General features: G+C 44.5%; 1 protein-coding gene across 8 annotated transcripts in view; it reads right to left on the reverse strand.

Annotated features, from left to right (window-relative positions):
• Positions 1–23,515, reverse strand: part of LOC122806811 (RNA polymerase-associated protein LEO1-like) — a 424,604-nt gene that overhangs the window by 144,729 nt on the left and 256,360 nt on the right. For all 8 annotated transcript variants that reach the window (XM_044077549.1, XM_044077544.1, XM_044077545.1 and 5 more), the window contains one exon: positions 23,266–23,370. In XM_044077549.1, the coding sequence (XP_043933484.1) occupies positions 23,266–23,370 (105 nt within the window). The remainder of the gene's footprint in view (positions 1–23,265; positions 23,371–23,515) is intronic.

The raw sequence follows: 23,515 nt of genomic DNA on the forward strand, positions 1-23,515 counted from the left end.
CAGCTGCAGTCATAGCAGATGGGTAGAATCCCAAAGCTAAGAAAGGGGTGGTAGGAAAGTACAGTTTTGTACCTACCATAAATGTAGATGTCCGATAGGCATGCATCTGCAGTCCTTACAAATGGGTTGTCCTGTCGTCAGGCAGCCCTTCAGTCGGCCGGATTCCAAAGTCTGGGTCTGGCCTCGGCTGGTGTCGCACTTCACCCGACGTCATAGCTGCAGTTCTTCGGGTATAAAGGCATCAGCCGACGCCATTTTCCTCAGTGTTTCTTGCCCCAGATGCCAGGTGCCCTCTAGGAATGCTAAATTTGGATAATGCAAATGGTTCCAAATAGTGGAGAGCAAACAAAAAATGAGCATGTATGTACATATATACAAACAAATACACCATAATAGATTCCCCCAGCTAGCTACAAGATGGGCAAGTACCCTAGGAGTATCACAGAGGGGAAGGAGGGTGGGTAATCCTGACTGCAGATGCATGCCTATCGGACATCTACATTTATGGTAGGTACAAAACTGTACTATGTCCTTCAAGGATGCATCTGCAGTCCTTACAAATGGGTAGAATACCATAGCCAAACTGGGGGAGGAGGAGAAATAAGATTATGGTGTAGTTAAGATCCCTTGCAAAACAGCAGTGGCAAAACCAGCTCGGGATCTGGAGTATAAAGGTAAATTATAATGCTTGGCAAATGTATGCACGGAGCTCCAAGTAGCAGCCTCTAAAATGTCTTTGGTAGCCACTCCTCGTAGAAAAGCTGTGGTAGTGGCTGTTGCCCTTGTAGAGTGAGGTCTGATGTTTTCTGGAGTTTTCTTCCCATGGTAAGAGTAACAAAATCTAATGCAATTTCCTATCCACTTAGAGATTGTCTGTTTTGAAATTGCTTTTCCTTCCATCCCTGTTGCATATGCTACCAGTAGCTGGTCAGTTTTTCTATTGCCCTTGGTCCTGTCCAGGTAGTAGCGTAGTTGTCTTATGTACATCCAAGGTATGCAACAGTCTTTCTCCCCTGTTCTGTGGGTTGGGGAAGAATGTAGGTAGATGGATAGCTTGATTTAAAGATACCCTGGAGACCACCTTTGGCATAAAAGTAGGATTTGTTCTCATGGACACTCTATCTTGATGGAAGATCAGGAAGGGCTGTACTGCCATTAATGCCTGTAGCTCAGATACCCTTCTTGCTGAAGTGATTGCAAGCAGAAAAGCAGTTTTCCATGATAAGTATTGTAAGTCTGCTGTTGCTGCTGGTTCGAAAGGAGGGAGTGTCAACTTTTCTAGTACAAAGTTTAAGTCCCATGCTGACAATGGTGGTTTCCTAGGTGGTTTTACATTTTTAATTCCTCTCAGAAACTGCCTGAGCAGAGGATGTGAGAAGATGGGAGGATCCAAGTTGTATTCTGCTGAAATAGCTGATGCATGAATCTTAATGGAAGAATAGGACAGGCCGTTGTGGAAGAGCTCTGCCAAGTATTCCAGGATGTTGGCTATGTTTACCAGTGACACATTTTCTCCCTTTGCAGTACTCCAAATGTGATATCTTTTCCATTTTGTTGAATAATTTTTTCTTGTTGAGGGTCTGCGAGCCTCCAAGATAATGTCTTTAACCCTTTGAGATAAATCTGGGTTATTTGGTCTTATGCAATGTTCCAGGCAGACAGCTGCAGTGTTTTCAGGTTTGGATGCAGGGTGTTGTAATTGTTCTGTGTTAACAGTAAGGGAACTAGAGGTAGAGTCCATATTTGTTCCCGAGACATGCTCCTCAGTAGTGGGTACCAATGTTGCCTTGGCCAGTCTGGAGCTATCAGAATGATCCTTGGACGGTCCTCTTTGATCTTCAGTAGCACCTTGTGCATCAAAGGAAGTGGTGGGAATGCATATGCTGTCAGGTTTTTCCAACTGAAAGATAGGGAGTCCACTTTCCAAGCAAGTGGGTGGTACGTCCTTGTGCAGAATTTCTTCAGTTGGTGATTGTGTGGGGATGCAAATAAGTCTATTTCTGGTAGTCCCCACTTTCTTGTAATGGTTTTGAAGATGTCCGGATGCAGCATCCATTCGTGGGCATCCGTGGTAGTTCTGCTTAGTATGTCTGCTAGAATGTTTTCTTTTCCTGGCACAAAAATTGCTTGTAACTGAATGTTGAAGCTCAGGGCCACATTCCAGAGGTCCATTGCCATCCGGCATAGAGGGTACGAATGTGTGCCTCCCTGTTTGTTGATGTACCACATAACTGTGGTGTTGTCTGTCCTTATCAACAGTTGGCCTTGTTGGAGAAATGGTCTGAATGTCTGAATTGCCAGTTTTACTGCCAGCATTTCCTTTTGATTTATGTGTAGGTGCAGCTGGTCCTGAGTCCATAAGCCTTGTATGCATTTGTCCAGCATGTGCGCCCCCCAACCGAGGTCTGAGGCGTCCGTTGTGATGGTCTGGCTTGGTTGAGAGTTGTGGAAGGGCAGTCCTTTGTTTGATTGACAGGCCTGAGCCCACCATTGGAATTCTTGTTTCAGACATGGGATTATAGGAATTTGGGTTTCTAGGCTGTGCTTGTGCTGAGACCATAAATTCCTTAGGTACCACTGTAACTTTCTCATATGCAGTCTGGCATGTGGAACCAATATTATGCAGAATGCCATGAAACCCAAGGCTTGCAGGACTTTTCTTGCTGTTAGCTGGTTCTGCTTTGTTAATGCCAAGAAGTAGAGAGGGAGTTGTTCCTGTTTTTCTACTGTTAGGAATGCCATTTGTTTTGATGTGTCCAGCTCTGCACCCAAAAAGGTTATCCTTTGGGATGGCACCAGCCTTGACTTTTTTATATTGACTGTGTATCCCAGGGCTTGCAGTAGATAAATGACCCTTTTCAAGTCTTCTGTTAGCTTGTTTTTGTTGTCCGCTTGTATCAGGCAGTCGTCCAGGTAAGGGTAGATTTGGATTCCCTGAAGCCTGCAATGAGCAATTACTGATGCCAGGCATTTCGTGAACACTCTGGGCGCAGTAGATAAGCCAAAGGGCAATGCTGAGAATTGATAATGCTCTGATCCTGCAAGAAATCTGAGGTATCTTCTGCAATTTGGTCGTATGGGGACGTGCAGGTATGCCTCCTTGAGATCTAGAGTTACCAGCCAAGACTCCTTGCCCAACATGGGAAGAAGCTGCTGTAGAGTCAGCATTTTGAATTTTGGAACAATGAGGAATGTGTTTAAAGCGGACAGGTCGAGAATAGGTCTCCATTTGTTTTCTTTTCTTGGTACCAGGAAGAGTCTGGAGTAAAATCCCTGTCCTTGCTCCATAGATGGTACCTTTTCCACAGCTCTCATCCTTAGTAAGTGAATTATTTGTTTTAGAGCTTCTGCCTTTTGATTTGGAGGTAGGTTTGGCATTCCTCTCTTCCTTGGTAGAGTATGGAAGTGAAACCTGTAACCTTGGTCTATTGTCTGCAAAATCCACTTGTCTCCTGTGATGAAATGCCAGTTTACTGAAAATAAGGCTAGCTTCCCGCCTAAGGGTGCTTCTAGTTGTTCCCTGGTAGGCGGTGCCAGAGCCAAGTCACTGTGATTGTCCTGTAGTAGTGGTGGTGGCTGTATCTGTGGATGTACCTCGCTGGTTGTTACTCTGCCACTGGCGTCCCCTGTAGGCACCTCTGGATTGACTTCTGCCTCTTGAGTGCCTATTCCTGCCTCTCTGAGCTCTGGAGGTGTCTGGAAAGGACCAATTCTTGGAGGGCCAATTCCTGCTAAACTTTGGAGGTTGGACCTGTAAGAAATCTTTCACTGTCTGGACAGATTTTGCCTTCTCTTCCATCTTCTTCAGCACCTGTTGGGCAGGAGAGCCAAACAAATTGATCTTGTCCATGGGAGCATCTAGTAGCTTTGATTTGACATGGTCTGGTAAGGCCTGCTCTTTTAACCATGCATGTCTTCTGATAACTATGCCAGTCATGGCTGATCTAAAGGAAGCCTCCAGTGCATCATAGCCGCATTTTAAGGAATGGTTACTGACTTGCTGAATGTTATGTACCATTTCCTGAACAGATTTTTGTCTAATGGTTCATCCGAGGACAGCTTTTTGGTTAACTGGTCTAACAAATTCTTGATACTGGATCATGTGGAATTGACAGTTCAAGGCCCTAGCTGAAAGAGTAGCAGAAGTGTAAACTTTTTTACCCCATCTCTCTAAGGACCTGGATTCCCTTTCAGAGGGAGGGTTTTGGCAGAGGTAGCTGCTACAGCCTTAGGTCCCTGGGAGATAGTCTCGGGATCTGCAAAAGGAGCCTTATACAAATGATAATGCGTGTCCGGGACCCTGTAGTACCTATCGGGCTTAGCAGGGGCGGAGGTAGTGAATCAGGAGCAGTACAAGCATCATTAAATGCATCATCCACAACAGAGAGAACTGGAGGAATGGCTAAAGGCCTATGTTGTGGTAAATGCAGAAAAGTTCTAAGCCTTTTTCTAGAGTCTGAAAAATCCTGGCCCTGCCACTGAAATTGTTCCCTCATAGCATGCAAGGTTTCCCCAAAGGAAAATTCCTCAGGCGGAGAGGCAGAAGGAATGGACTCTTCAGCATCAGAGTCTTCATAAGGGGAGAAAGGGCCCTCTGGAGGGTTTGTATTATCTGAATCATCAGAGGAGTCATCTGTAGAAACTGGCTCAGGGGGCTCTGCTCTAGGCCTCTTCTCAGGAGGTGGGTGAGAGGCCCTGTCTGGGTGAGGTTGGGATCCCCGGATCAAAGAAATGAGATCATCTGCTAGACTAAGCATTTGTGAACTAGAGCTAGGCCTGTGAGAGGGCAGGCAGAGATTTAGTAGATTTAGCTGCTTTAGCCCTGGCAAAGGCCTTAATAGACATGGTTGCAGGTGGCCTAGCAGCTCCACGTGCAGGGGTTGAAATATCCAAGGGGATAGTGTCAGATAATTCCTGGGAAACTGCAAGAGCAGGTGGGATTTCAGAAGCCGATTCCACCAGGTTGGAAGAGGCCTCGGTAGGAGTTAAGTTTTCGGCTGAAGGAAGAACCGCTTGCTCGGTTTCAGCCGAAACCGAGACACTCGCGGTTGGCTTAACCGCCGTTTCGGCCGAAACCACGGACCGCGAGTGTCGGTCCTTTTCCTTGCGCTTTTTAGATATTTGCGTAGTCGGAGGATCCGACGGCATAATGTAAGCAAAATCGGAGCCGAAAATCTCCTCAGCAAATTCCGACCGACGTCTAAGCGTCCGCCGGTTAAAAGAAGCACAGGCTAGACAAGCTGCTACGTCGTGGTCTGGGCCTAAACAAGGTAAGCAGTAAGAGTGGAAATCTTTATGAGGTATTTGTTTCCCACAAGTTAAACAGTTATTCACTTTTTCTGACATCGGCTGAGGCAAGAAAGAGTCCCCAACGGGGTACTTAGCTTTTTAGAAGTCTTCGGTAGTAGTAGAAGTATTCGGTAGTAGTAATCTCTGGTTCTGACCGACCGGCACTTGCGAACAGCTTCTGCTTCGGGCGCCACACGGCAAGAATGACTGGGGAAAATGGCATCGGCTGATGCCTTTATACCCGAAGAACTGCAGCTATGACGTCGGGTGAAGTGAGACACCAGCCGAGGCCAGACCCAGACTTTGGAATCTGGCCGACCGAAGGGCTGCCTGACGACAGGACAACCCATTTGTAAGGACTGCAGATGCATCCTTGAAGGACATCTAGGTGGAGCTAGGAGGAGCCAAAATGCCCTGCAAGACTGCAGTGGCAAAGCCTGCTCTAGATTTGGAGTATAATGGTAGGTTGTAGTGCTTGAAGAAGGTATGCACAGAACTCCAAGTGGCTGCTTCTAAAATATCCTTGGTAGGAACTCCTCTGAGGAAGGCTGCAGAGGTGGCTATGGCCCTGGTAGAATGAGTTCTAATGCCTGTAGGTACAGTTTTGCCATGAAAGGAATAGCAAAAGCGTATGCAGTGGGCTATCCATTTTGAGATTGTCTGTTTGGAAATTGGCTTTCCTTGAGCTCCTACCGCATAGGCCACAAAAAGCTGTTATGATTTTCTTAAAGGTTTTGTTCTGTCCAAATAATATCGCAGTTGTCTGTGGATGTCCAAGGAATGCAGTAATCTCTCCCCTTTGTTTTGAGGATTAGGATAAAAGGTAGGTAAATGTATGGCCTGATTTAAAGCTACCCTGGATACCACTTTAGGCATAAAGGACGGGTTGGTACGTAATGAAACTCTGTCCTGATGGAAGATGATAAAAGGCTGGACAGCCATAAGAGCCTGTAGTTCTGAAACTCTACGAGATGAAGTGATAGCCAGAAGGAAAGCTGATTTCCAGGACAAATATTGTAAATCTGATGAGGCAGCTGGCTCAAAAGGAGGCAAAGTCAGTTTTTCCAGAATGAAATTAAGATCCCAAGCAGGTATTGGTTGTTTTCTTGGAGGTCTTAAATTCTTAGCCCCTCTGAGGAAATGTCTTAATAGAGGGTGAGAGAATAAAGGTGGATCAGTGTTGTATTCTGCAGAAATGGCTGAGGCATGGATTTTGATGGAGGAGAACGAAAGTCCACTGCTTAGCAATTCAGCCAAATATTGTAGTATTTGAGGTAAATTCAGTTTTCCAGGGCACTGGCCCTTTTTCTCATTCCAAACACAAAAACGTTTCCATTTTGCAGCGTAAGCTTTTCTAGTTGATGGCCTTCTGGCCTCCAAAATGACATCCTGCACCTTCTTGGAGAGCAGGGCCTGCTGCGATGCTAAGGAATCTTCCATGCGGCTAGATTGAGTGTTTTCAGCTGACTGTGAAGAGTTTTGAAGCTGTGCTGAGTCAGAAGAAGAGGCATTAGAGGCAGGGTCCATGGTGGGGAATGCGTCAGGCTCCTCAGGAGTGGGTACCAGTGTTGCCTTGGCCAGTCCGGAGCAATGAGGATCATCTTTGGTCTGTCTGCTCTGGTCTTCAATAGGACTTTGGGCAGCAGAGGAAGAGGTGGGAAGGCATAAACTGTCATTGATGCCCAACTGAAAGAGAGAGCGTCCACTCGCCAGGCCTTTGGATGGAAGATCCTTGAGCAGAATTTTGTCAATTGATGATTTTTGTGGGAGGCAAAGAGATCTATGTCTGGCCTTCTTGGATTATTTCTGTAAAAACTTTTGGATGCAACTTCCATTCGTGTGGATCTGTCATATTCCTGCTTAGGTTGTCTGCCAGCGTGTTTTCCTTGCCTGGCAAGTACTGTGCTTGTAGTTCCATTTGTAAGTCCATGGCCATGTTCCAAAGTGACATGGCCAGTCTGCATAGGGGATAAGAATGTGTTCCTCCCTGCTTGTTTATGTACCACATAACTGTGGTGTTGTCTGTTCTTATCAATAGCTGACCTGGTTGTAGAAGGTCCTTGAAAGCTATAATAGCATTTATTACTGCTAGCATTTCTTTTTGATTGATGTGAAGGTGCTTTTCTTTTTGGGTCCATTTGCCCTGAATGCACCGGTCTGTCATGTGCGCCCCCCAGGCGTAGTCTGAGGCATCTGTTGTGATGACTTGATTTGCTTGCGGCTTGCTGAATGGAAGACCTGTGTTTGTTTGGCATGCATGAGCCCACCACAGAAATTCCTTTTGCAGACATGGAATTAGTGGTATTATTGTTTCCAAACTGTGGCTGTGTTGAGACCATATGTTTTTTAGGTACCATTGTAGTTTTCTCATATGCAGCTTTGCACATGGGATTAGTAAGATGCAAGATGCCATGAATCCCAGAGCCTGCAGGATTTTCCTTGCAGTCAGCCTGGTGCAATTTGCTAGTGTTCTGAAGTATTGAATTAGTTGCCCCTGCTTCTCTGGCGTGAGGTAGGCCATCTGGGTGTTTGTGTCCAAATTGGCACCCAGGAAAATTATCTTCCGAGAGAGTATTAGTCTTGATTTCTCTTTGTTGACTGTGTATCCTAGAGAGTTTAATAACATTATTACATAAGCCAGATGTTTCAGAAGAATGTGCTTGCTGTCCGCTTGGATCAGGCAGTCGTCCAAATAAGGGTATATTTGTATACCTTGAAGTCTGCAGTAGGCAATAACTGATGCCAGGCATTTCATGAATACTCTGGGTGCAGTAGATAAACCAAAGGGCAATGCAGAGAATTGATAATGGGTTGAACCTGCAAGAAATCTGAGGTATCTTCTGCAATTTTGTCTGATTGGGACATGCAGGTATGCCTCCTTGAGGTCCAATGTTACCAGCCAAGACTCCTTGCCCAGCATGGGAAGAAGTTGCTGTAGAGTGAGCATCTTGAATTTTGGTATGAGTAGGAATGTGTTTAGGATGGAAAGATCCAAAATAGGTCTCCAATCTTTTCCCTTCCTTGGCACCAGAAATAGCCTGGAATAAAAACCTTGACCTTGTTCGTGTGTAGGTACTTCTTGAATAGCTTTCATGTTTATAAGATCTGAAATTTGCTTTTGTGCCTCTGCCCTTTGATTGTGTGGCAGGTTTGGCATGCCTTTCATTTTTGGAAGGGTATAAAAATGGAATTTGTAGCCTCTGTTTATAATGTTCAGGATCAATTTGTCCTTTGTGACAATATGCCAATTTTTTGAGAATAGTGCCAGCTTTCCTCCTAAGGGGGCTGCCATTTGAGACCTGGTTGGCATGCAAAGGGAAAGTCATTGGTTTTGCTTTCTGAAAGATTGTGAGTTGTCCTCACCACCTCTTTGTGTAGGAGCTTGCCATTGTCTGCCTCTGTACGAGCCTTGTGTTTGTCCTCTGCCCCTCGGGTGCCTGTATCTGCCTCTTTGGGGTCTGTCTGTGGCAGGAAAGGACCAGTTTTTGGAAGGCCAATTTCTACTAAAACGTGGGGGTTGAACCTGCAGAAATTCTTTCACAGTTTGCATTGATTTAGCCTTTTCCTCCATTTTCCGTAATACTTACTCAGCATTTGCCCCAAATAGTACATCCTTTTGAAGAGGGGTGGCCTAGTAATTTAGCTTTGACATGATCAGGAAAGGCTTGTTCCTTGAGCCAAGCATGCCTACATATGACTGAGCCTGTAACAGCAGCTCTACATGAGGCCTCTAGAGCATCAAAACCACATTGTAAGATATGTTTACCCACTTGTTCTGCACTATGCATCAAATCCTGCAACTCCTTCATGTCTGGTTGTTCAGGTTGTGACATTTTACTTTTCAATTGAGATAACAGAAACTGTTGGTATTTAAGCATATGAAACTGACAGTTTAAGGCCCTCATGGATAAGGTAGTCGAGGTATATACCTTTTTTCCCCACCTTTCTAAGGATCTGGAATCTCTCTCGGAAGGCAATGGGTTTTTGGCAATGGAGGCCTTAACTCCCTTGGGCCCCTGTGAGATGGTTTCTAGGTTAGCAGCATGGCTTTTGTATAGAAATTGGTGTTAGTCAGGAACCCTGTAGTACCTGTCAGGCTTAACTGGAGCTGGAGGAAGAGAGTCCGGGTTAAGGCAGGCCTCAGAGTAAACATCATCTAGGATGTCCAGGACAGGAGGTATAGCCAGAGGCCTGTGCTGGGGTAACAAAAGAAATTCCCTGAGCCTTTCCTTGGAATCTGAATAATCCTGGCCTTCCCAGTGGAAGTGTTCCCTTAAGGTATGCAGAGTTTCACCAAATGAGTAATCCTCAGGGGGGGATACAGAAGGAATAGATTCCTCTGCATCAGAGTCTTCAAAAGGGGAGTAAGACTGTTCCTGATAATCAGAGTGCTCTGAAATAATGGAGCCCTGATCAGAGGAGGGGGAAATCTTCCTCCACTCTGGGTCTTTTGTCCGGAGGTGGCTGAGAACCTCTGATTAGAGTAACTAAATCCTCAGCCATTTTAAGCATCTGTTTCTTAGGTATGGGGCCTGGAGATGGGCCCTGTGTAGCTGGTCTCTTAGGGTGCATGGTAGCTTTAGACTTGGTGAAAGCCTTGATGGAGAAAGAAGAGGAAGGTCTGAAGACACCTTGAGTGGAGGTGGACCTGTCCACATTCTGTGTTTCAATGCCAAGCGTGGCTTCGGTATCTGTAGTCAGGGTGAGGGCAGAGGAGCCTGCCACCTCGGGTACAGGAGACACCACCAAAGATGTGTCGTCGGTAATCAGGGGCTGCGTAGGCGCCTCGCTGAGAACCGGACCACGTGTAGTCGGTTTTGGCGTGGTGTCGGTAGAGGCCGCGGACCTCGAGTGTCGGTCCTTGTCTTTGCGTTTTCTCAGACAAAACCGGAGTCGGAGTATCCGACAACATTGTATAGTTAAATGCTTTCCCAAAATAATGCTGGGCGAACTCCGCCCGACGCTTAATAGTGCATTTGTTGAATGTAGCACAAAAGCGACAGACCGAGACGTCGTGGTCTGGGCCTAAACAAGGTATACAGAGGGAATGGAAATCCTTATGCGGTATTTGCTTCCCACAAGAAATACAATTATTAACTTTGTCTGACATCGGTCTGAGGCAAGAAAAAGTTTCCTCAACGGGGTACTTAGTTTTTAAGAAGACTTCGGTTCCAAATTTTTCATAATCTCAGGAGCTGGCCGACCGGCATTTGCGAACTGCTTCTGCTTCGGGCACCGCGCGGCAAGAAAGACTGAAGAAAATGGCGTTGGCTGGTTCTTTTATACCCCTGTCGCACGGACGTCAGGGAAGAAGCGACGACAACCGACGCCGGACCTAGACTTTGGAATTCGGCCGACCGAGGACCCGCCTGACGGCAGGAGAACCCTTCTGTTATGACTGCAGCTGTATGCACGATGAACATCGAATGCAATGTCCTATCCATTTGGAAATGGTTTGTTTTGATATAGCCTTCCCTTGAGAAGCTGCAGCATAGGATACAAAGAGCTGGTCAGATTTTCTGAAAGCCTTAGTTTTATCCAAATAGTAGCGAAGTTGCTTGTGAATGTCCAAGGAATGCAGGAGTATTTCTCCTTTGTTCTGTGGGTTTGGGAAGAAGGTGGGTAAGTGAATGGTTTGATTTAAAGACACACTGGAAACCACCTTAGGCATGAAGGAAGGATTAGTTCGTAGAGAAACTCTGTGTTGATGGAAAATGAGGAAAGGTTCCACTGCCATTAGTGCCTGCAGCTCTGAGACTCTTCTAGCTGAAGTTATTGCTAGCAGCAGGGCAGTCTTCCATGATAGGAACTGTAGATCTGCAGAGAAAGCTGGTTCAAAGGGAGGTAGCGTAAGTTTTCCAGAACAAAATTTAGGTCCCATGTTGGTGTAGGTGCTCTCCTGGGGGGCCTAATGTTTTTTGCCCCTCTGAGGAACTGCCTTAGAAGTGGATGTGAAAATAAGGGTGGTTCCTTGTTGTAGTGGGCTGAAATAGCTGATGCATGGATTTTAATGGAAGAAAAATAAAGTCCTTTGTGCAACATCTCAGTTAAATACTGTAGAATCATAGGCATGTGAGGCTGAAGTGTGTTTTGGCCTTTAGCTTGGTTCCAGGCACAAAACCTTTTCCATTTGTCCAAATAGGCCTTCCTGGTGCTGGGCCTCCTAGCTTCCAGAATAACATCCATAACTGCTTGAGAAAGAGGAGCTGGCTGGATGTTTAGGTGATTTGCCATGCAGCCAGATTTAAGGTTTTTAGCTGGCTGTGAAGAATCTGATTGTTCTGCTGTGTGAGCAAATGCCAATTTGTGGTAAAATCCAAGGTGGGCCCTGGGCCATATTCCTCAATAGTGGGTACCAGTGCTGGCGTGGCCAGTCTGGGGCTATGAGTATCAGTCGTGGTCTCTCCTTTCTGACTTTCAGAAGCACCTTTGTGAGGAGAGGCAATGGAGGGAAGGCATATACTGTTAGGTTTTTCCAACTGAATGAGAGTGCGTCCCCTTTCCAAGCTTGATGGTGAAGTGTCCTTGTACAAAATTTTGTTAGTTGATAGTTTTGAGAACTGGCAAACAGGTCTAGATCTAGAAGGCCCCATTTTTGAGTTATCATTGCAAATACTTGTGGATCCAGTTTCCACTCATGGGGATCCATGATGTTTCTGCTGAGGTCGTCTGCCAATGTGTTTGTTTGTCCTGGCAGGAATTGAGCTTGTAACTGAACTTGGTAAGCCAGAGCTGTGTTCCACAAGGTCATTGCTTGCCTGCATAGAGGATAGGAGTGTGTACCCCCTTGTTTGTTTATGTACCACATTACTGTGGTGTTGTCCGTCCTTATTGTAAGTTGTCCTGGATGCAATAGATTCTTGAAGGCTGTCAGAGCATTCTGTACAGCTAGCATCTCTTTTTGATTGATGTACAGATTCCTTTGATCTGCAGTCCATACACTTTGAACGCACTGTTCTGCCATGTGTGCCCCCCAGGCGTAGTCCGATGCATCTGTTGTCATAGTTTGCCTGGCTGGGGGCATGGTGAAAGGCTTACCCTTGTTGAGGTGACATGCCAGTGACCACCACAGAAACTCCTGTTGTAGGCAGGGAATGAGAGATATCATTGTGTCCAAGCTGTGGCTGTGTTGAGACCATACGCTTTTTAGGTACCACTGTAATTTCCTCATATGCAGCTTTGCAAATGGTATTAGTAGTATGCAAGATGCCATGAAGCCCAAGACCTGCAGAATTTTTCTTGCAGGTAGTTGGGTCTTTGTTGCCATTGTTTGAAATATTGAGTCAGTTGTAGTTGTTTGTCTGGTGTCAGATAAGCCTTCTGGGCCGTTGTATTCAAGCTGGCACCCAGGAATGTCATATTTTGTGAGGGTACTAGTTTTGATTTCTTTTCGTTTACTGTGTAACCCAGGCAACTTAGAAGATGTTTTACAAAAGCCAGATGTTGTAAGAGGATGCCCTTGCTTTCTGCTTGGATGAGGCAGTCATCCAGGTATGGGTATATTTGAATTCCTCTTTGTCTGCAGTATGCAATTACTGGTGCCAGGCATTTTGTGAAGACCCTGGGCGCAGTAGATAAGCCAAAGGGCAGTGCAGAGAATTGGTAATGGGTTGAACCTGCAATGAAACAGAGGTATCTTCTGCAACATTGTCTGATAGGGACATGCAGGTACGCCTCCTTGAGGTCCATTACTAGCCATGCTTTCTTGCACAACATGGTAAGAAGCTGCTGTAGTGTTAGCATCTTGAATTTGGGTACTTGTAAGAAGGTGTTTAGAATTGAAAGGTCCAGAATTGGTCTTCAGGCATTGTCCTTTCTGGGAACAAGAAAGAGTCTTGAGTAAAATCCTTGGTCTTGCTCTCTAGTACGTACCAGTTGAATGGCTCTCATGTCCATGAGAGCTGTAATTTGTTTTTGTGCCTCTGCCCATTGATTTTGTGGCAGGTTTGGCATTCCTCTTTTCATTGGCAAGGTGTGAAAATGGAATCTGTATCCTCATGAAATTATGTCTAGGACCCATTTGTCCTTTGTGACAATGTGCCAGCTGCCTGAAAAAAGTGCAAGTTTTCCTCCCAAGGGGGCTGCCAAGAGAGTGTTGCTTGGACCCCATTCCTAAGTCAAAGTACAATTAAAGTTCATGAAATTAGTACTGTTTCAGTGTTTGATATCACCAGAAGTGCTCTTCGCAGCACCCGTAATGTGCCCGGTAATGACGCTTCCTGCAATTCTTATGGAGTTACATGTATTGGTAAAGTACAGTTTTGTACCTACCATAAATGTAGATGTCCAAACAGGAATGCATCTGCAGTCCTTACAAATGGGTTGTCCTGTCGTCAGGCAGCCCTTCGGTCGGCCGGATTCCAAAGTCTGGGTCTGGCCTCGGCTGGTGTCGCACTTCACCCGACGTCATAGCTGCAGTTCTTCGGGTATAAAGGCATCAGCCGACGCCATTTTCCTCAGTGTTTCTTGCCCCAGATGCCAGTTGCCCTCTTGGATAGCTAAATTTTGGATAAATGCCAATGTTTCCAAATAGTAGAAGGCAAACACAAACAATAAGCATGTATGTACATATATACAAACAAATACACCATAAGAGATCCCCCCCAGCTAGCTATTAGATGGGCCAATACCCTAGGAATACCACAGAGGGGAAGGAGGGTGGGTAATCCTGACTGCAGATGCATTCCTGTTCGGACATCTACATTTATGGTAGGTACAAAACTGTACTATGTCCTTCAAGGATGCATCTGCAGTCCTTACAAATGGGTAGAATACCATAGCCAAACTAGGGGAGGAGGAAGAAGAAATTATGGTGTAGTTAGGATCCCTTGCAAAACAGCAGTGGCAAACCCTGCTCGGGATCTAGAGTATAAAGGTAAGTTATAATGCTTGGCAAATGTATGCACGGAGGTCCAAGTAGCAGCCTCTATAATGTCCTTGGTAGCCACTCCTCGTAAGAAAGCTGTGGTAGTGGCTGTAGCCCTTGTAGAATGAGGCCTTATGTTCTGTGGAGTTTGCTTTCCATGGTAGGAGTAACAGAATCTGATGCAATTTCCTATCCACTTGGAGATTGTCTGTTTTGAAATTGCTTTTCCTTCCCTTCCTGTTGCATATGCTACCAGAAGCTGGTCAGTTTTTCTATTGCTCTTGGTTCTGTCCAGGTAGTAACGCAACTGTCTATGTACATCCAAAGTGTGCAGCAGTCTTTCCCCCCTGTTCTGTGGATTGGGGAAGAAGGTAGGTAGGTGGATAGCCTGGTTTAAAGACACTCTGGATACCACCTTAGGCATAAATGTAGGATTTGTTCTCATGGACACTCTATCTTGATGGAAGATTAGGAAGGGTTGTACTGCCATTAAAGCCTGTAGCTCAGAAACCCTTCTTGCTGAGGTAATTGCCAGCAGAAAAGCAGTTTTCCAGGATAGGTGTTGAAGATCTGCTGTTGCTGCTGGTTCAAAATGGGGGAGTGTCAATTTTTCTAGCACAAAGTTCAAGTCCCATGCTGGTAATGGTGGTTTCCTAGGAGGTTTTACATTTTTAATTCCTCTCAGAAACTGCCTGAGTAGAGGATGCGAGAAGACAGGTGGATCGAAGCTGTATTCTGCAGAAATAGCTGATGCATGTATCTTGATGGAGGAGTAGGACAGGCCTGTATGGAAAAGCTCTGCCAAATACTCCAGGATGTTGGCAATGTCTACCTTTGACACATCTTTTCCCCTTTCAGTACTCCAAATGAGAAACCTTTTCCATTTTCCTGCATAGTTCCTTCTTGTTGAAGGTCTGCGGCCTCAAGGATAATGTCTTTAACCCTTTGGGATAAATCTGGGTTAGTTGCTCTTATGTAATGTTCCAGGCAGTCAGCTTCAGAGTTTTCAGGTTTGGATGCAGGGTGTTGTAGCGCTCTGAGTTAACAGCAAAGGAATCAGGGTAGTGCCCACATCTGCCCCGAGACATGCTCCTCAGTAATGGGTACCAATGTTGTCTTGGCCAGTCTGGAGCTATCAGAATGATCCTTGGATGTTCCTCTTTGATTTTCAATAGCACCTTGTGCATCAAAGGAAGAGGTGGGAATGCATAGGCTGTCAGGCCTTTCCAACTGAAGGATAGAGAGTCCACCTTCCAAGCAAGTGGGTGGTACGTCCTTGTGCAGAATTTCTTGAGCTGGTGATTGAGTGGGGATGCGAATATGTCTATTTGTGGCAGTCCCCATTTCCTTGTGATGACCTTGAAGATGTCCGGGTGTAGCATCCATTCGTGAGCATCCGAGGTAGTTCTGCTTAATATGTCTGCTAGGATGTTTTCTTTTCCGGTACAAAATTGCTTGTAACTGAATGTTGTAGCTCAGAGCCATATTCCATAGGTCCAGTGCCATCCGGCATAGAGGGTATGAATGAGTGCCTCCCTGTTTGTTGATGTACCACATGACTGTGGTGTTGTCTGTCCTTATCATCAACTGCCCTTCTTGGAGGAATGGTCTGAAATTCTGGATTGCTAGTTTTACTGCCAGCATTTCCTTTTGATTTATGTGCAGGTGCAGCTGATCTGGAGTCCATAAGCCTTGTATGCACTTGTCCAGCATGTGGGTCCCCCAACCGAGGTCTGAGGCATCCGTTGTGATGGTTTGGCTTGGTTGAATGCTGTGGAAGGGCAAACCTGGGTTTGACTGGCATGCCTGAGCCCACCATAGGAACTCTTGTTTCAGGCATGGGATTAGTGGTATTTCGGTTTCTAGGCTTTGCCTGTGTTGAGACCATAAATTCTTCAGGTACCACTGTAGCTTTCTCATATGCAGTCTGGCATGAGGGACCAGGATTATGCAGGATGCCATGAAGCCCAAGGCCTGCAGTACTTTCCTTGCTGTTAGTTTGTTCTGCTTTGTTAATGCCAAGAAGTAGAGAGGAAGTTGTTCTTGTTTTTCTGCAGTTAGGAATGCCATCTGTTTTACTGTGTCCAATTCTGCACCTAAGAAGGTTATTCTTTGGGATGGTATCAGTCTTGATTTTTTTATATTGACTGTATATCCCAGGGCTTGCAGTAAGCAAATGACTCTTTGTAAGTGTTCTGTTAGCTTGTTTTTGTTGTCCGCTTGTATCAAGCAGTCGTCCAGGTATGGATATATTTGGATTCCCTGAAGCCTGCAGTGAGCGATTACTGATGCCAGGCATTTCTTGAACACTCTGGGCGCAGTAGATAAGCCAAAGAGCAATGCTGAGAATTGATAATGTTCTGATCCTGCAAGAAATCTGAGGTATCTTCTGCAATTTGGTCATATGGGGACGTGCAGGTATGCCTCCTTGAGATCTAGAGTCACCAGCCAATACTCCTTGCCCAGCATGGGAAGAAGTTGCTGTAGGGTCAGCATTTTGAATTTTGGAACAATGATGAATGTGTTTAAAGCGGACAGGTCGAGAATAGGCCTCCAATTTTTCTCTTTTCTTGGTACCAGGAAGAGTCTGGAGTAAAATCCCTTTCCTTGTTCCATAGATGGTACCCTTTCCACAGCTCTCATCTTTGCTAATTGAGCTATTTGTTTTAGAGCTTCTGTCTTTTGATTTGGTGTTAGGTTTGGCATTCCTCTTTTTCCTGGTAAAGTATGGAAATGAAACCTGTAGCCTTGGTCTATAGTTTGCAAAATCCACTTGTCTCTTGTGATGTAGTGCCAGTTTTTTGAAAATAAGGCTAACTTTCCGCCTAAGGGTGCTGCAATTTGTTCCCTGGTAGGCGGTGCCAGAGCCAAGTCACTGTGATTGTCCTGTTGCAGTGGTAGTAGTTGTGTCTGTGCCTCGCTGGTTGTTACCTTGCCACTGGCGTCCCTGTAGGCACCTCCTCTGGATTGATTTCTGCCTCTCGAGCGCCTATTCCTGCCTCTCTGTGTTTTAGAGGAGTCTGGAAAGGACCAATTTTGGAAGGCCAGTTCCTGCTAAACCTTGGAGGCTGAACCTGTAAGAAATCTTTCACTGTTTGTACAGATTTTGCCTTCTCTTCCATTTTCTTCAGTACCTGCTGAGCAGGAGAACCAAATAAACTGACCTTATCCATAGGAGCATCTAATAGTTTTGCTTTAACATGATCCGGCAAGACCTGTTCTTTCAACCATGCATGCCTTCTTATAACTGTGCCAGTCATGGCTGATCTAAAGGAAGCCTCCAGTGCATCATAGCCACATTTTAAAGAATGGTTACTAACCTGCTGAATGTTATGCACCATTTCTAGAACATATTTCTTATCTAAAGAATCATCAGAGGATAGTTTCTTAGTTAACTGATCAAGCATAAACTCCTGGTATTGGATCATATGAAACTGACAGTTCAATGCCTTAGCTGAGAGAGTAGCAGAGGTGTATACTTTTTTACCCCATCTCTCTAAGGACCTGGATTCCTTTTCAGAGGGGAGAGGGTTTTTAACTGAGGTCGAAGCTACTGCCTTAGGCCCCTGGGAGATAGTCTCGGGATCTGCCAAAGGAGCCTTGTATAAATGGTGATGTGTGTCCGGGACCCTGTAAAACCTATCGGGCTTAGCAGGGGCTGGAGGCAAAGTGTCAGGAGCAGTGCAAGCATCATTAAATGCATCATCTACAACAGGAAGAACTGGAGGTATAGCTAAAGGCCTATGTTGTGGTAAATGCAAAAACGTCCTAAGCCTTTTCCTTGAGTCTGAGAAATCTTGCCCCTGCCATTGAAATTGCTCTCTCATGGCATGTAAGGTTTCCCCAAAGGAAAATTCCTCTGGTGGAGAGGCAGAAGGAATCGATTCCTCAGCATCGGAGTCTTCATAAGTAGAAAAAGGAGCCTCTGGATGGTCTGTATTGTCTGAATCATCAGAAGAATCATCTGAGGACACTGGCTCAGGGGGCTCTGCTCTAGGTCTCTTTTCTGGAGGAGGTTGAGAGGCCCTATCTGGATGAGGTTGGGATCCCCTTATTAAAGAGATGAGATCCTCTGCCAGAGTAAGCATTTGGGAACTGGAACTGGGCCTGTGAGAGGGGGGCTTAACAGGCACAGACTTAGAAGTTTTGGCTGCTTTAGCCCTGGCAAAGGCCTTTATGGACATGGCTGCAGGCGGCCTAGCAGCACCACGTGCAGGGGTCGAAACATCCAAAGGGATGGTGTCCGATAGTTCTTGTGAAACCACAGTAGCAGGTTGAATTTCAGAGGCCGACTCAACCAGGTTAGAAGGGGCCTCGGTAGTAGTCATGGATTCTGCTGAAGTTAGAACCATTTGCTCGGTTTCGCTGAAACCGAGACACTCATGTTTGCTTAACTGCGGTTTCGGCGAAACCGCGGACCGCGAGTGTCGGTCCTTTCTTTGCGTTTAACAATTGTGAAGTCGGAGGATCCGGCGGCATTATGTACGCAAATTCTGAGCGAAAAACTGTTCAGCAAACTCTGACCGACGCCTAAGCGTCCGTCGGTTGAAAGAAGCACAGGCTAAACAAGCTGCTACGCCGTGGTCTGGGCCTAAACAAGGTAAGCAGTAAGAGTGGAAATCTTTATGAGGTATTTGTTTCCCACAAGTTAAACAGTTATTCACTTTTTCTGACATCGGCTGAGGCAAGAAAGAGTCCCCAACGGGTACTTAGCTTTTAGAAGTCTTCAAGTAGTTTTCGGTAGTAGTAATCTCTGGATCTGACCGACCGGCACTTGCGAACAGCTTCTGCTTGGGCCACGCGGCAAGAAAGACTGAGGAAAATGGCGTAGGCTGATGCCTTTATACCCGAAGAACTGCAGCTATGACGTCGGGTGAAGTGCGACACCAGCCGAGGCCAGACCCAGACTTTGGAATCCGGCCGACCGAAGGGCTGCCTGACGACAGGACAACCCATTTGTAAGGACTGCAGATGCATCCTTGAAGGACATCATATCTAAACACAATTTTAGATTCTTTTAAGATCCTTTGCTCCTACTATTACTGGAACTGTCTGGGTATCTTTCTTCCACATTGTTCTCGTTTCTGCCTACAAATCCTGATATTTTATGACTTTGTCTCTCTCTGTGCGCAAGACACTGCAGTCAATGGGTGTGGCGATTTCAATGATACTTTGTCTTCTTTTCATGGATCGTTTTTTCTCACATCTATCATTTGAACTGTCGGTAATGGGTGATCTCATGTGATGTAGACTTCATCATTGTCTATGATGCTTTGTGGCTCATGTTTCCAGTGTTTTTCAGCTATTTCAGTACCATAATTTTTACACAATCCCCAGTGCAACAGTCTTGTCACATTATTATTATGCCTTTCTGTATACAGTCCTTCTGCCATTAGTATATCACAACCAGCAAGGCGGTGTGCGACTGGTTCCAGTTCAGTTTTACAAAACCTACATTTGTCTGTTTCTCTCACTTGTTCAATGGACTTTGTAAACCAGTTGGGCTGCCAATATTAAACTTTCATCTTTTGGTTTGAATTCACCTCTCCTTAACCATTCCTCTCCTTAACCATTCCTGCATTCGATCCTGATCAACATGAGGCTCTTCCAGAAGTTTTCTACACTTGCAACTATATTTTTGCATTTTCCACATTTCTTGCCTTCTCCATCTGATCCTTCACCTTATATTCTTTCTTTCTTTTTTTTTTTGTGTTTTTTTTTGGTGTGGGGCAGTAAATGCAAACTGAGGACCGAGTAAAATAGCAATCCTTTTAACAACTTTAAGTAATGCTGCCTCTGAATCTATAGGCTAATTTACAGTTCAAATGATAGCAATGAGAGCATTGGAATTGCAGAATAAAATGCCTCTCGACTCCATACTGGTCGGTAAAGGTGAACTAGCTTGTTACTCCCTCAGAAGTGTTGCACCTACATTCCTGATAGTGAAAAAAGATCAGGGTTTTTCAGAAGTAATCCAACAGATAAATGAAAATGGTGAAGTTAACGATCCCAGTAATTGCTAGGTAAGTTGATCTTTCAGTACTCATCAGTAGTGCCCAGGGAACAAGGATACAGAACATGGCACAAATAGCCTTTTATGTACATTGCCAGTCAGAAACCCTAAGCTGTGGGAGTGGCATGTGCAGTGACATCACTATGTCTTGCCACCTCCCCATTAAACAGGCTGCCTGCAAGGCACCTGATCTCCACCAGAAGTCATAGAAGGCAGCAGTCTCCTCCTAAACTCCCCCACAATGGGTCTTGAGAGCTAGCCTCTGTATCCCAAGCCCCAGCCAACCATACCAGAATCTGAATCCATTCTTGAACTGAGGTCATCAGTGTCAGAGACAAATGCCCCGTCTCTGTTATCAGAATGACCTTGTTGGTGATGCATGTAGTAGTTATAGTGATTGCATTGCTGTTTTTTTCTGTGTAAAATTGTTTTCCTAATACAAATCATATAGCGCCAAAGTTTCCAGTGGCTCATGAATCATTAAATGATACTGATAACATAAATTTATAAAGAAGTGATGTCGAAAGGATCACTATGATGGTGAAGTACATTATATCGGACTGAACAAAATTAAGACTTAGAATGTCTTAGACATCCATATGTGGATACTGTACAAATAGAAAAAAATGTTCACATATATGCATGCTTTCAGTACACTGTGAAAAAAATATGGAGTGGCACAAACAGTGTCGGTGTGTGTGTGGGGGCGGGGGGGTTGAAGTCTTCTCCATACAAGAACATAAGTCTCTTAGGACTGTGTTTGTCTGAAGAAGAGCATCATTTACAACAAGAGGCAGGAACATTTTTTGCCAAATACTACTACACTACACTTTTTTACATTCAGTCCAAAACAATTTATGGTACACCAAAATATGTACATATTCCAGCCCTGCTGAAGTTGTTTACCATCAGTCAGTGAATGACTAAACAACAGTGCCCAACTTGCAGTCATCAGCACATATGGTCAACCATAAAAGTGGCATACTGGCTTTGACATCTACAAAATACATGCCAAATAGGACAGGGCCCAGCACTGACTCATGGTAACACACTGGTTAAAATTTTACTTTCAAAGAGGGTACACGCAACTTTCAAAACTTGTGATCTGTTGGACAGATTAACATCTGTGACTCCCTTCTGTGTTGCAACTTCATTCTTTTCGACCTCTGTCCACCTTTCCACCTTCCAATCGCATAACACGATTAAATTTATAAATAACTTGGTTTATTTCAGATACAAACTGCCCTGCAATGTAAGGATACATGCAATATACATATAGACAGTTTGGAATATTGAATATAGCTAGCATGTTTATAGAAAAGTGATAATAAACAGAAAAATAAAATGTACACAGGCAATATGAGAACGTGCAAATTCCAAGAAGTAAGCAGAAGTCAAAACTGAACCCCAGACACTAAACAGGCAAGGCAGAACACTTAGTCACTAAATTTGTCACCACTCTCCCACATGTTGCAGTACTTACAACTAAATTTATACTATAAAATATTCTGCAGATGGCCAAACAGCACTGCAGGTAATTCAGCATGCTACTAGATAAAGGGAAATGCATAAGAAAGCATTGGGATGACACCAGCATCTACTACATCACCTCAAAATTCATATGCATTTTTAGATAAGCCAATGAAAGAATATTTATGCAGCACATCAGTGAGATACAAAAGGCTATATTTAATCACTTCAGTGAAATACAAATGTCAATATTTAATGCAAAGTATATGCTGAACATGGCACTCTTGGCAAGTACGGAGCACCAAAGTATTACTGAACTTTCAAACTTTTAAACGGGTCTTGACTGATGAATTCCATTCTTGCCACAGCTCTAAAAACGAAATTAAACCAGGCAGAAACCACCATGGAAAAAGCTGCAATGGGAGTTATCTGTTCACTTTCCATCTTCAGCCTATGCAGCAACAGACAACTTTATATTTTAGTGACATTCTGATTACATGCTTCCGCTTGACGTACAAACTTTAAAACTACCCTACACACTTATCGTCTATCCAAATGGACCTGGAACTGCTCAATACCTCCACCAGCCATTACTTAGTCCTAAGAGCCCTCCTACCTACTCCGCTCTCTCCTTCTTACTCATTCCTGTACAAACCTTGTATACTGTTCTTCTATAATACTCTAACTTTTCTATAAACTCCTGTCACTTTCTCCTTACCTTATAAAACTAAAAGCCTCTAGCCCAGCCCCCTACTACATACCTTACTTATTCTACTCTTCCCTTTATTACTACCCTAAACTTAACTGGACTCTACCATCCCCAACTATAGACATATTCAATTCACACTCACTGTGTTTACCTTCCCCTACCCAACTACCTCACTATTGTATATGCTTATTGCATCTGCCTTAAAATATTACTATTTCCTACTTGTGTGTTGTATTTTGTGCAATGCATTTCAACTTACTAATTGTGTTCTGTATAACCATGTACTCTCATACAAACTGCTTTTGTGGAGCTTTTCTCCCCGGACCTCCACTGAAAATGGGCTCTACATGGTCAATTGGACTTTCCCAGTAAACAAATGTCAATAAATAAACAAATAAATAAATACAGATTCCTTTTACAACAAGAGTTCACTATGACACACTGGTGATACAGCAGCCAAGTTAGCAGCTGTGAAGTTAAATGAGGCACACAGGAGCAGAAAGATGAGGCTCTTAAATGGTCCATCAGCAACATGTCAAGAACATATCACAGACATCAAAATGTTAAATCGCACAGTCAGCAGTACTGTGTCTGCACACTGAAGTAGCATACCATTTGCTTAGATGTGGTTCCTGACTTATTAAGAAAGTTGAGATGTACCCACACAACCCCCTCCAAGAAAGATGGGCAAGTACTCTGTGGGATGGCTCAAAACAGTACATCATATCAAAGTATTTGATAAATGGGGAAGAAGGCTTATTTCATCCACCTTTCTATTCACTTTTTTAACCACAGTAAATTTCAGCAGCTTCCTATGCCATTCTTACACTACTACTAATTGTGTTATACAACCATTCACAGAAAACAAAATCAACTCACAAAGTTAAGAAACATTTTGAAAAGTAATTTTAATGGTACCTTTTTTAGTTTTTGTTTCGTTATCAGAGTCAGAGTCGGAAGCAAAAAGTTTCTTATGTCTACTTTTCCCAATGTCATCTTCACTGTCACTGCCGGCAGCAGACCCTGTACAACAAAGCATACGTTAAGGGGAAAGGGGTATTTAATAGCAAGCAAAGGACTTTATCAATAACCTGCTTACAAAATCACATGACAAAGGCATGCCTCTATAAAATAAATTCACAAGCTGCAGTTTTCCTGCTCAACTTTA

The sequence above is a fragment of the Protopterus annectens genome, chromosome 7.part0 (genome assembly GCF_019279795.1).
Source record: "Protopterus annectens isolate FY-2018-M chromosome 7.part0, PAN1.0, whole genome shotgun sequence".
Taxonomy (NCBI): domain Eukaryota; kingdom Metazoa; phylum Chordata; order Ceratodontiformes; family Protopteridae; genus Protopterus; species Protopterus annectens.